General features: G+C 39.8%; 1 protein-coding gene across 11 annotated transcripts in view; it reads right to left on the bottom strand.

Moving 5' to 3' along the window:
* Positions 1-2,086: 2,086 nt before the first annotated feature.
* elmo1 (engulfment and cell motility 1 (ced-12 homolog, C. elegans)) overlaps positions 2,087-12,715 on the bottom strand; it is an 80,535-nt gene continuing 69,906 nt past the window's right edge. For all 11 annotated transcript variants that reach the window (XM_079590369.1, XM_079590362.1, XM_079590367.1 and 8 more), the window contains 6 exons: positions 10,191-10,354; positions 9,062-9,174; positions 5,563-5,670; positions 5,374-5,456; positions 3,323-3,400; positions 2,087-3,212 (listed from right to left, as the gene is read on the bottom strand). In XM_079590369.1, coding sequence (XP_079446495.1) covers positions 3,012-3,212; positions 3,323-3,400; positions 5,374-5,456; positions 5,563-5,670; positions 9,062-9,174; positions 10,191-10,354 — 747 coding nt within the window. In that variant the 3' untranslated portion in view covers positions 2,087-3,011. The remainder of the gene's footprint in view (positions 3,213-3,322; positions 3,401-5,373; positions 5,457-5,562; positions 5,671-9,061; positions 9,175-10,190; positions 10,355-12,715) is intronic.

The raw sequence follows: 12,715 nt of genomic DNA, 5'->3' as shown, positions 1-12,715 counted from the left end.
AGATACAGTCTGATGCAGCAGTTTCTGCTGAGGTAAATATAGCCATCCTTTGTTCTAGCCCCTGCTGTTGGTATTGTGGGCTTACGTTAAGGCCCATTGAACTATGTCTTAGCCAAAGCAGAATGAAAACAAGTGACATCAAAATTGCTCTTAGCAGGGGGCATCAGTTCAGTCTGTTGATGATCCAGCCTTTATTATATTCTAAGGATAGTATCAGTATCATATCTATATTAACAAGTACAACACACAAGCAGCCTACACGAGTACACCACTTCAAGTACAACATTAACATGAAGGATAAACGGTTCAGATGCCTTATGGACTAAAGCCAGAAGATTAGAAGAACTATTCCTCCTCAATAGATTATCAGTTTTTCCTTAGTTTATCCTTGATCCTTCCTCAAGCTGCTTATTGAGCAAACGGTAAAAATCTGCCTTTGGTGTGAGGAGGGTTGTATTTCAGATTTGAAAACAGACTTTGAAGAATTATGTTTTCCCAAGCACAACTTAGACACAACTTGTTGGGATTTAATGGAAAGAAAATTCTTAATTTTTTAAACCATCGAAGACAAGGTTTCGGAAAGAAACGCCAGTTAAGTAATATATTTTTTATCTGTGTATCTATATAGGTCTCCGCAGTGATTCATGGCCGGTTAGCTCAGTTGGTTAGAGCGTGGTGCTAATAACGCCAAGGTCGCGGGTTCGATCCCCGTACTGGCCACGTTGGTTTTTCCCCATCTATTCTGGTCTTGTGGAAAGAATTTCAAATCAGAGACTCTTTAGTGTTGCAGATGAACTTTCTGCATGAGTGTTGACAATATCCTTCCACTTCTCACTTTGTCCTGGTTGAATCCAGTTTACTTTCATGTAAAGACTCTCCCTTGGCCTCATGGGATAATATATTGTCCATCATATGCACAACTTCAGAATCTCACCAGGAGTAATATTTGAAAATAGTCCTCGTCACATTAGGCTACTCTTCTTCACTTACTATAGTAGGGAAGTATGTTCAAATGGAACCCTTTGAGAAGTAGCATTTGTTTTGACATTTTTTTGATAATTTAAAGGTGAACAATGCAGGTTTTTACCTTAACCAAACAGCTTTGGAGTCATTGGAATGGTTATATTACTTTTTTCGGGTTGAATGGTGGTCATTTCGCACCCCCCTATCACATGTGTAAACTACTGGCTTGGCATGCATAATACAGCCATCAGGTTTTAAAGGAGGTTGAGGTGGCAGTGAGGAGGAGGAAGTCACTGGAAATGCTAGTTACACAGACCAGCAGATTATTGCTAAGATGGCCCTGTTATTACCACACAGAGCTGTGAAGAACATTCCGGAACACCCCGAGTCGCTCAGGCTGTGATGGCCAGTGTTTTTTGTGTGTTTGTGGGTAGTACAGTAATCTATTGTATGTTCCTACTTGTGTAATATGAGAGGTAAGTGTATACACTTCTTGTGGGGCCTCATTTATAAAATGTTGCGTAGAAACCGTTCTAGATTTGATCTTATGATCATTTCTCAAGTGTGCGTACGAAAAAGTGCGATTCAGAGAACAAACGTACACAGGTTTTTTGTCAAAAATCCTTTACTTGAGGATGGTGGGTGGCAAGAATTGCTTATATTTCCAAATACCTGCAGTTCTCCAACTCTCTGCCACAAGGAAAAGTGTGTGCATCTGCTTAGAACCTGACATGGCGCCAAGCACTTTTCTACGTCAAAGACGTATATTTTTATAAAAATTAATGTTGCCGTGGATTTTAGTAAATTCACGTTTTATAAATGAGGCCCCTGGAGACCACTACTCATCGAAGGTGGTTCCCACAAATTCATACAGAATATATTAATAAGAATATAAAATACAAGCAAATATGAAGTATAATATATACAAACAAGGGGAGTCCAGTCCTGTTTCTGGAGGGCCACCTTCCAGCAGAGTTAAGTTCCAGCCTTAATTAAACACTCCTAAAGCCATTTAAACTCAAAACTTATCTCTTCAGGTAGGTAGCCCTCTACGAGCAGGATTGGTCGCCCCTGATATAAAGTATGCAAGACCGCATGATTAAAGAAATGCTAAAAACTAAACTGAACTGGAATCCATCTTTAATGTAAACAGCAGGATGTTGCGTTCTAACAAACATGAGGGGAGAAAAATCATAAATCATAACAATTATAATACCCACAATCTTAAATTAAATGAATCATGAAAGTTCAAAATGAAATTTGACGGCCCTGAAAAATGAAATTCCTTAACACACAGAAATGTATAATACTGACTACTTGGCAGCAATCACGAATATCACAAAAGTTTATACCAGCTTACAAAAACAGAAGCTCAATATTGCTTTGGAATGTTACAGCAGTCTGCCATGAGTCTGGTTGATGTCAAGTGAAGGAAAGAGCTATATCTACACGCCTGCATTATAGTCAGACAATGATAACAAAGTACGCACAAAGCAGGTATGATTTAAGACAAAAAAGGCAACCTCTTGCATGAAGCTGCCTATTTAATTTAACAGTCTACAGTATAAGAGGCATGAATGGGATACTTGGAGAAAGAACAAACTTGGACTTTGCTAGCAATATAGCTGCCTCTTGTTAGAGCGAGAAACATACTACACAGTGAGTGCTACATGCCACAATCCCCTAGACTTTTTGCACACTCTACAGGGAGCATCCCACTCCGAACAGCCAGAAATTATGATGGGACAAAAATTCTTGACACAACCATTTTTAAGCCAGAGCAGGTGGAGGTGGGCTGCTTGAGGAATGTAACTGTTTGAAGAGATGTCTGGAAATTACTGTGACAGGACTAGAGTGGTTTAGGACCTGAGGACCAGTTTGTAATGGTTCTTCAACCAGACCAGATGGTTCATAGGCCTTTTAAGCCAAGTCCATTAAGTTCAGCAAATCCATTGTGAGGAGGCGTACTAGAGAGCCAAGTTTTAGCAGGAAAGAGTCTTTCTTCCAGTATGCATTTACGAAAAATCAGTCAGTCCAGTGAAAGGGGATTAATTGCAGTCATAAACAAAGTCATAATTGCTTGGCTCTTTGGGGATTGGGGGAGGAACTTCAGGGATCTGGATGTTTTCCAGGTCCAGGAGGCGGAGCTTCATTTCCATGTTGAGAAGAGTGTCCATGTCTGAGCGAGTGAACTCACTGGTCATCTCCTTCCCCAGCAGTGCATTCAGCCCATCTGTCCACACACAGTACTGAAAAACAGCCAAAAAACATGGCATTAAACCACAGCATGCACAAAATCCAAATCACACAAAGGAGGTGTGCTACACCACTTTGTAGCTTGCAGTTGCTGGTTGCTCACCTCGTGCTTGTCAGGGGCAATGAAGTTTAGATACTCATCAGACTCGTAGAGGACAGAGAAAGCCAGCTCCAGCACCTCCTAAAGAAGGAAAGAGAATTGACACCGTCTGTCAAATGCTAATGGGGCTGCTGTGTTTGTGTGCCTCCTATTGCGTGACTTGCAGATCCTCTACGAACATATTACGACAGCAGATGGTCCAATCTGTTGTGTGTGTGTGTGTGATTGTATACCGGCTTCTCCTGCCGGGCACCAAGAAAAAGCAGTAGGAAGTGCATCAATGCTTTACCTTAACAAGACACTTCAGTCTCATGGACTCAAATCTACACAGAAAATACATGTTGTTTTTGGGGTAATTGCATTTGGTAACAACCCTGTTAAAATTATGGACATGCCAACAAAGTCAGCAATTCAAGTAAGAAAGGGACACCTTCAGTTGGCCAACAATCTAATCCTTTCTATGGGACATTTGAAATGTCTATACCTAGATCTTATCAACACTTTTCTGACACCTTGGCCTGTCTAGACTCTAGAGTACAAAGACCCGACTAAACAGCAGTTACTTATAAGCCTACATTAATATCTCACAATAACTGTACTGGATCTCAGACCAGGAGACCAAGTGTTGACAACCTAGGGCCCTATCATTCACCCGGCGCAATGCAGCACCATGCACGATGCAAGTGTTTTTTGCTAGTTTCAGCCTGACGCAGTTATAATTTTTACGTCCTGCATCACGTTGTTTAAATAGCATGATGGCGCGTGAACTGAAATAGACCGCGCCATTGACCAACTGAAACCTGGTCTAAAAGGTCTGCTTATTAAACACAAACATGCCAAAAATATGATTAAGAAAAGGATTTCAATGTAAAATATTATTATTGTGTACATAAAGATATGGTGGAATCCGGCTTGTGTGGTCTGCTCGCACGCTTTAACCTTGCGCACAAGCAGATCCGTTTGCACTCTGGAGACGCGTTCGGTCTTTCCACTATCACCATGGGGCGAGCGCAACTGGCATTCAAAGGGAATGGGAGATGAGACTCTGATTGGTTTATTGCACGTAAAGCCGAAAACACACCCATTACTCATTAAGAGAAGAGAGCCAACACTTTTAGACCATCCCGTCGTTAAACAAGCAAAAGTGGATTCGGACATTCCCTAACTGCACTTGCACCATGCGCTTTAGATCATGCACTTAGATTAAAATAGGGCCACTAGAGTTAAATGCTCTAGGGCAGTGGGTTTCAACCCAGAGACCGGGTCCCACTAGGGAAAGTACTAAAGGAAAGGACTGCTCTAGTACAGGGGTGGGCCTTTCTGCAGAGTGTGGCTCTAACTCTAATAAAACAAGCTAATTAAGGTTCAGGATTATTAGAAACTTCCATGCAGGTTGGAGTTAAACTCTGCAGGAATGAGGTCATCCAGGAGCAGGTCTAGATACTTCTAAACCATGAAAATAACTCTGATCCATCATGTGACCAAAGTGGAATCCTTCAAATTCTTCACAATAATCATTTCTTGGAATGGTAAATGCAGCATACTTCTGCAGCAAACGTTAAGTTTACCACAGGCATTACTGGTGCAGTGCTTCTCAGCCTTAATAGAATCTGCCTTATCAAGACAATCAGAATTCCGTCTCTTTTCAGCAGTTAGTGAGGGAAGTGTTTTCAAATTCCTTTTAAGATAAATGTTGCATAAAGAAAGTACAAAAAAACAAAATTGAGACACATTGTTATTTTACAGTCAGTGTCATCAGGACTAAGGGGATCCTTATGGCTGTGCCAGAAGGTTCCAACTATACTTGATATCCTGTCCTCAAGTTTAATCAATTTGGTCAACAGGGAGTCATTTTTTACAGTTGTGGCATACATTTGACATTGTCTGCTTTGTTCTGTGGGAAGAAGAAAGGTGACTTTGAAACTGAAGTGTGCTGATGTATCATTACTCACAAAGCTACAAGGCATAACTAATGCATCCTTTGTCACCAAGCCACACACCACTGCATCAAAGGAAAATTTGATCTTTGGATATTCAAGAGAATTTTTGCTCACCTTGTTCTGCTTCAGAGCTCCCTTTTCCTTCATGTGTGGACAGTCTTTACCAGTGACGACAGCTTTGATGTCAGCCACAGGAACTACCATAGGGAACAAAGAATAATTCATAAGAGGGTGTGGCCATCTTAATCCCATCTTTATAGAGAGAAAACACTACACCACGATCAGAACGCAGGCTGTACTCACGTTTGTCCTGTAGGGAATCATGGGGTACCTCTCCCTGAGGGCTCTCCTCCAAATCCCCGTAGTGGAGAACTTTATGATTGGGCGACAATCGACAGTACCAGAACTTGTCTGTAAAGAAGCAGAGCAGTAGGTCAGTCTTCCACAATGCAATGCTAACAAGTTGTCTTTCATTCTAATACAATGCTAAATATTCTTTGGCTTTTCACTGCAGATTGGGTAAAGCCGTGACAGGCAATTTCCCCCCCAAAACCCTAACCGAGGCTTCCTGTGCCATGCCAAAAGCAGACAAAAGTGATCACTGCCAGGACTGCTCACATTAGCCTAGAAGGCCATAGCTGGCACTCAACCCTGGCGCCTGAATCCAAATCCTAATAGCTGGGAAGAGCAGTTTGGCAGATTAAAAAACATTGTGGGATGAAAGAGTGTCCTGCAGGGTGGCCCTTCACAGGCTGCATATACACACCCAAAGAGATAAGGAGTCTGCTGGAAACAGCTTGATCTAGGGTGATCTCTTTCTGTAGCTTTGGCTTACCAACAAACCAGCTCAATGGGCCGTTTATCCACCACTACAAATGTACAATGAACAACCAATGGATATTGCAGCTAACAGCCATCTGTGAGCCCATTCTGAGATGTCAGAAGAGATTTGTGCAGAATGGTTTAATATGCATGCAGTGCCACGTGCATTATGAAAAGGGGGCTTCCTTTGTACATGGCTTTCCTGAATTTATAGTCTAATTGATGACATACAGTACACAAGTCATGAGACAGAGGGAGCGATGTGGATGCGGAAATAAGTTATTTTTATTTAAGAAAAGCCTGAATGCTAGTGCTGTGGTGCCCTTTCCTCAGGCATCATGCATGCACTTAATCCTACAGTACATCTGGGACTAAGAACATAAGATCTCCTTAACCTTAAGATGACACTGCAGCCCAATCAAATGCAAAGATTTACAAACTAGTATGGCAATCTAAAGTAACACCTACAAAGCAAAAACAATTCATTCAAATCTCTCAGAGTTGAACTCAATCTGCTCCCAATGTAAACCTGTAATTCTGAAGATTAGCTGGCTCAGGATTTTTAACTAGGGTTGGAGCTACAGTAGATTCTTAAGGAAGGTGGGCTTCCAGAAGGAGGATTGTTCACCGTCTAAATTTAAGGCAAAAAGAATTACATTTTAATATTATTCAGAAAGCTCAGCCTCAGGCAACTTCTGCAATACTTAAGATTCAAGGTAGAAACTGGACAGCTCATTTTGTCCACCATGAGAAGAGAGCTTTGCTATGGGGGAACAATAGGGAATTCAAATGTCAATGTAGCACCTGTCACAGTGAAAATCCACAGGTGCGCTTCAATCTGTCGTTTAAGAGCAGTCCTTAAAAGCTTGCTGAAAAGGTTAGTTGTTCATGGACAAAAGCAATGGTCTGACATTGGGCTATCTTGGGAATTTTGGTGGCTTCATGTGGTCAGTACCTCCTGTGGGGAACCTCATTCTAAGATAATATTAGGAAGTAGAACATACCTGAATGTCATGGAGCAAGCTATTGAAATGGCGCAAATACATTTAATGTGATTCAAAGTAAATGATATTATCACAAAGGTTACTATAACAATAATGAATAAAAAATATTAAGGACCTATCTGTGTCTGAAATGAAAAAACTGATATACAGTATAACTGCCACATACCACAAACACGTGGACACGTGCAAAGGTAACTATTTAATGCTATTTCATGTGGTGCATTCACACGGATAAGAATAAGTCAATGAAATATTGGTTATTAATAGGCATTCCTCCTTTACTGCTGTATCCAATCCTGCATTCTGGACACCATGGAACTATTCCAGTGAATTGAAAATAACCAAATAAAAGTTTGAGTCCACATATGCAAGTTGACTGGAATACTTTGAGGTTGGGGCAAAAAATGTCAACATTTAAATATTCCCACCCTGGATTTTTTTATTATTTCAACTTTGTTTACACAAGCTTCTATGTCTGCACTCTCATTAGTAGTCAAGTCACCGCTTAATTTGTCTGCATAAAGCTGAACTCTGTTCAACTTTGTCGCATTAAGGCAAACCACTGGATAAATATCGACTTATCAAATGTGTAATGCATATGTCAGTCAAATTATGAGAGGGTGCCATGCAAGTCATTAAGTGTCTCAAGCTTTTGATAATATAATGGTTGATTGTAAAAAAAAAAAAAAAAAAAAAAAAAAAAAAAGTGAACAAAAAATTCATAATTGAAGAAAATTATGTCAATAAAACAGGAAAAAATTCTCAAATGAATAGAGAAAGGAAGAAAGGAGAAAGAGAGAGGCAGGCAGACGTTTGCATAGCAAGAGATAGACAAGGTGTCTAGTCTTAGAATGATCTAATCCTGTAGAAGTGTGAAGAGTGTTAAATTATCCAGGCTAACTGATAAAGCCTCCCTCTGAGCTCAGCAGACAGCCCTCCTCTTCAGCCAGCCCGCGTATTACATTTGACGATCCTTCAACTCTCCAATCTGTGCCGTAAGCTTTATCACTCCCACCACTCAGCGTTTGTTTGAAATTGTCTCCATACTTCCGCTCTCTCAGCAACAGAAAAGGCTATTTTTCACACTTGCTAAATCATGCTGTCGGTTTAATAATAGCACTCATAAAAATATTATTCATAGGACGTATACATTTCAAAGTGTTTATGTACAATAGTTGTATAAAAACTATCATTCTAACATTACGTCACTATACTATGGGATTGCTGATGTGCAAATAAAAAAAAATGTGACCAATGAAGGTGTCTGTAAATTCCTGTAATTCCAAAGTTCTGTTTTCGAATAAGAAGCAGCCCAGTAGAGGTCACCAATAAAAGGCAGAATGGAGCAACCCCATTAAGTGAATCAATTCACACACTTAAGACGAGCATAAGAAAGCTAGTGAAGCTCTGCTCACTCAGAAATGATACATTTCAGCTGAAAGCACATTCATTTTAGGGGAGATAAATCTTATACGGTGTACTAACTAGACAGATCCAGAGCCAAGCTAATTTTTTAGAGGAAACTGGAGGCGAAAATGCTGCATTACACCACAGAGACACAGTAAGAAAAATGAGGGCATATTGATATTTTAATGCAAAAAACTCATGTATTTTCATTCATTTCTGTGCTGCTTCAGCAAACAGCATCCTTTTAATGGTTCTCCTTAGAGAACCTTGAGGGATTTGTCATGCAATATCCTATGTTTCTCTACTACCACATGCAATCTCTCTCAGGCTTGCCAATGTTTAATGGATAACATACATGAGGTGCAGGATTGTTGCTCAATGAATGTACTGTGTGGGTGGGAAATGCTGACAACAGAATCAAGCAACAGACAACATGTAGTGTTGTTCATAGCTGCTGGTTAGGACAAAAACTTGGATTTCCAAGAAAGAACGAAACAAGAAAGGCAGCTTGTATCGCTTTTAGTTTTGTTGTGCCACTTTGTTGCCTTATGACATGTTGTTTTTCTTACCCTGTCTCCTTCGGCTGCTGATCTTCCTGAAACAGGTGCCCTCACACAGGCGATTGAGGCGTTGCTGTTTGATCAACTCCATGATCTCTGGCTGGATTTTCTCCCTAAGCTCCCTGGAGAAACATCAGACAAATGCAGTTTAAAGTACTGATCCACCACTTTACTGGCAGTTTACACAAAGAAAGACTCAAAAACAATTGTGACACACAGACTTGGTCTTTAGACATTTCTTTGTACCACAAGTCAGGTAGAGCCAGGCAAACTTCCTTTTATCTTGTGGTTTTGCTAGTACTACTGCCAAATTTACTGCGTTTAGATCGAAAGCTGAGAATTTGCTATACTAATTAGCCATTTAAAGACTTCTCTCATGTAATTTAAGCAATGCCCTGAGCATTAGCTAAGTAATTTATGAGAAATAACATTTTGATCACATTCTGTGGTAATGAGTTGGCTTATCTGGTTTTGATTTTGGATTTGATCCTTTTTATGTTTAATTTTGTTAGGGATTAAAAAGTAACCCTCCTCAATATCATGTAAAGTGGGCTTTTTTTAATGAATAGTAATTTATTAATTAGCTACAATAACAAATAACAATTAAAAAATACAAATAATAATAAAAACAAAACTAATTAAAAATTCTAGTGAATACTGGGGGGGGGGAATCATAAAAGCTAATGGAAAAATCAGTGGTCAAAAATTTGGGAACTGTGTATTCTGTCAAAAACCAAGCTGACAAATGGATATTTCTGTTATAGTGAACAGACTGAACCATGTTACATATTTCACATTGATAGAACATGAAATCATGAGCGATATTTCCAGCGTTTCAGTTCAAACAAGCTCTGGAAGTTCAACACAGACATTTTCATTTCACTGTTATATTGCATGTTGATGTACGCACAAAAAAAGAATGTTCTCTGCGATTGTACATTCCAGCTCAAATGACACTACTGTAATGCAGTGGGTAATTTATTTAATGGAGTCTCCTCTTAGTTTAATTAGTTATGAACCATTTAAAGGCTTGTTTTCAATCATGAGTGGGACACAGGTGCAGTACACATGGACCAAAACTGAGTCTGATTGTGGGAAATGAGTGCTTCAGATAATTGAAGAGTTTCCAGTGACTCACAGGATGGGCCGGGATTGGAAATCCTCCTGGTTCATCCTTTCGGACTGGCGCAATTTGAGGATCTCAGTGTAGCTCAGATTTTGCAGACGACTTTTAAACTGATCCAGAGAGTTAGGCTTGATCGTGAGAGCACGAGTGATCTGTTCCTTCACCACCTGCATCACCTATAGCACACAAACACACAGATTTCATCATTAGGACATAATTTTATGCGTTCAGGAAGACAAACTTCTCATTCTTATATCTTGCTTTTCCTTTAGTACAGCTTTTGAATTAAACAAAGACAAAAGATCAGACCATTGATTGAAACTGTTCATGATTATGACAGCACAAGGTCAGTATAACTGACATAAAAGGACAACTTTTCTTATGATCATGATCTTAAAAACCTAATGCTTACATGCCTGAAATTTGTTTTGTAGACAAAAACAATTTTGACATGTAGTGTACATGCTAAGTGTCTACATACATTCCCAGACAAAAGGTTTCTGAATAGACAAGGGAAAAAAATATAAACAAATATTCTATCCCTTAACTCTAAACCAACCCATCACAGAAAATATTCTTCCTTTTGGGGTTTTCAAAAAACATCACTTAGTACAATTTATAAGCTGTATTCAGATTTCAGATATTGTCATCTTTGTGGGGACATTCTGTAGAGTATACCTGAACCACACACACACACAGGAAGATAATTCTATACATTTATGTTATTAGCAACTTCTTACTAAATCATCTTAGAATATATTGTGAAAAATCACATTACTGGCAAACACCTGGACAGGCATTCACAAACTTATTAAGCTCCAGGCATGGAAGACAGGTAAAGCTGGATGTCGTCAACATAGTAGTGGAAATGAATATCGTACTTCCTAAAAAATATGTCCAAGGGGCAGTAAATAAATAAAAATCAAAGCGGGCCCAAGACTGAGCCTTGTGGAACACCCGTGGTAACAGTTTCAAGGCTTTGTTCTCACAGATATTGGTTCCACCACTGAAGAGCACGTATTAAGAAGTTGCTCGGAAGAAACTCTTCATGTGGAGATAAGTTGAGGCCAGCCAAGCATAGTCATGAAAGCTATCTTGGAGATTACAGTTTGATGAAGAAATAAAGCAAATAAACAGAAGCGACAGCCAACAATGGACTATGACAATAATTCAACCATATGCAGCACAAGACGACAGCTTTCCTTTATCCTAAGATACAGAAATGGCCAGCTGCAATAATGCCACAGCTTTTCTGGTAATGCATGAATAATGCACATCCCGAAATCACAAACAGAGGGTTGGTGTACGCACCGAGCCTTGGGCTACAGATCATATGCTGTGATTAGCTAGGGAGCACAGCAACGCATGAGTTGGGAAGCTGAAAACGAGTCCAGTAGATATTCACGCATGCATCCCATCCCAGTTACCCAGAGAAGCAGGTGCCGCTGGCTCGCACAGCAGGATTAGATGAGGTTTAATTAGTGATAAGATTGGGCCAAGGTCAAGGCCCCCTCCCAAATCACTGGCTGATATGTCCGTGCTTGAAGAATGAGCGGAGTGATTGCTGGAGGAATAAACCAATATGGCTCCATTCAAACTGCACAGTAAGGTTTAAAGGGGAGGGGGGTTTGACAGCTGCAGGTGGGGGACGAAGAAGCAAACATCTCCACTTGAAACAATCCCTTATGCCAGGGGAAGCAATTTTCTAAGCACATTTGCAGATTTTTCACGGTTCAAAATTAATTAATCCAAAGCTCTCTCTTTCTTTTATCAGCCTCTTTAAATCAAGTGGTGATGGCTGAAATAGAGGCAGACCTTTTATTTGAGAGGACGAGGTGATATGGGGGAACAGTGGAATTTCAGCTGCTGATGTGGTGGGCGGTGAATGATATTTATGAATAAAGCGGAAATTGATATTTTTTTTTTTGACGAACGCACGCAAGTGTGTCACAGCCTCAGCAGGAAGTGTGTGAGTCTTCATCTGCCCTGCCATGCTTATTGTCTTTCTCTCGCCTCTCCTCTCTCTCGAGCATCTAAATGCACAGAACACACTCGCCCACTGTGTGTCAGCCTGCAGATAATACAGAGTGACATACAGAAGAATGAATGTGTGTGTATTTGTGCATGTTTGTGCGCTAGTGAGTTTAAAAATTGAAAGCACTCTTAAGACCAAGGCTGTTATTCTGCATTGGACTATATATTTTGATTTATATTGATACATCAGAGCTATTATTATACTATCTAAGGCGCCTGCATTATTTAATACATTTGAATGTCAAAGCTATAATGGCATTGAACAAATCTATTGCTTCCCTTAGGCACAACAAATGAGGAATTAATCTTAATATAAAGTGTTTCTGAATCATCTTTGGAAAGTGAGTGGGTTTGTGGGATCATGCCAGCGCCATTAAAACCATGAAGAGAGTTGTGCAATGACACAAAGTAATATAATATATAATATAAAATACAATAATAATATAAAACACAACAACCTTTCGTATACTGCCGTCTTGGGTTATACTGAGGAAACAGAAGTA

This window comes from Phoxinus phoxinus (genome assembly GCF_949152265.1).
Source record: "Phoxinus phoxinus genome assembly, chromosome: 19".
Lineage (NCBI taxonomy): Eukaryota > Metazoa > Chordata > Actinopteri > Cypriniformes > Leuciscidae > Phoxinus > Phoxinus phoxinus.
The sequence above is the reverse complement of the archived record's forward strand: the minus strand, read 5'-3'. Positions and strand labels throughout refer to the sequence as shown.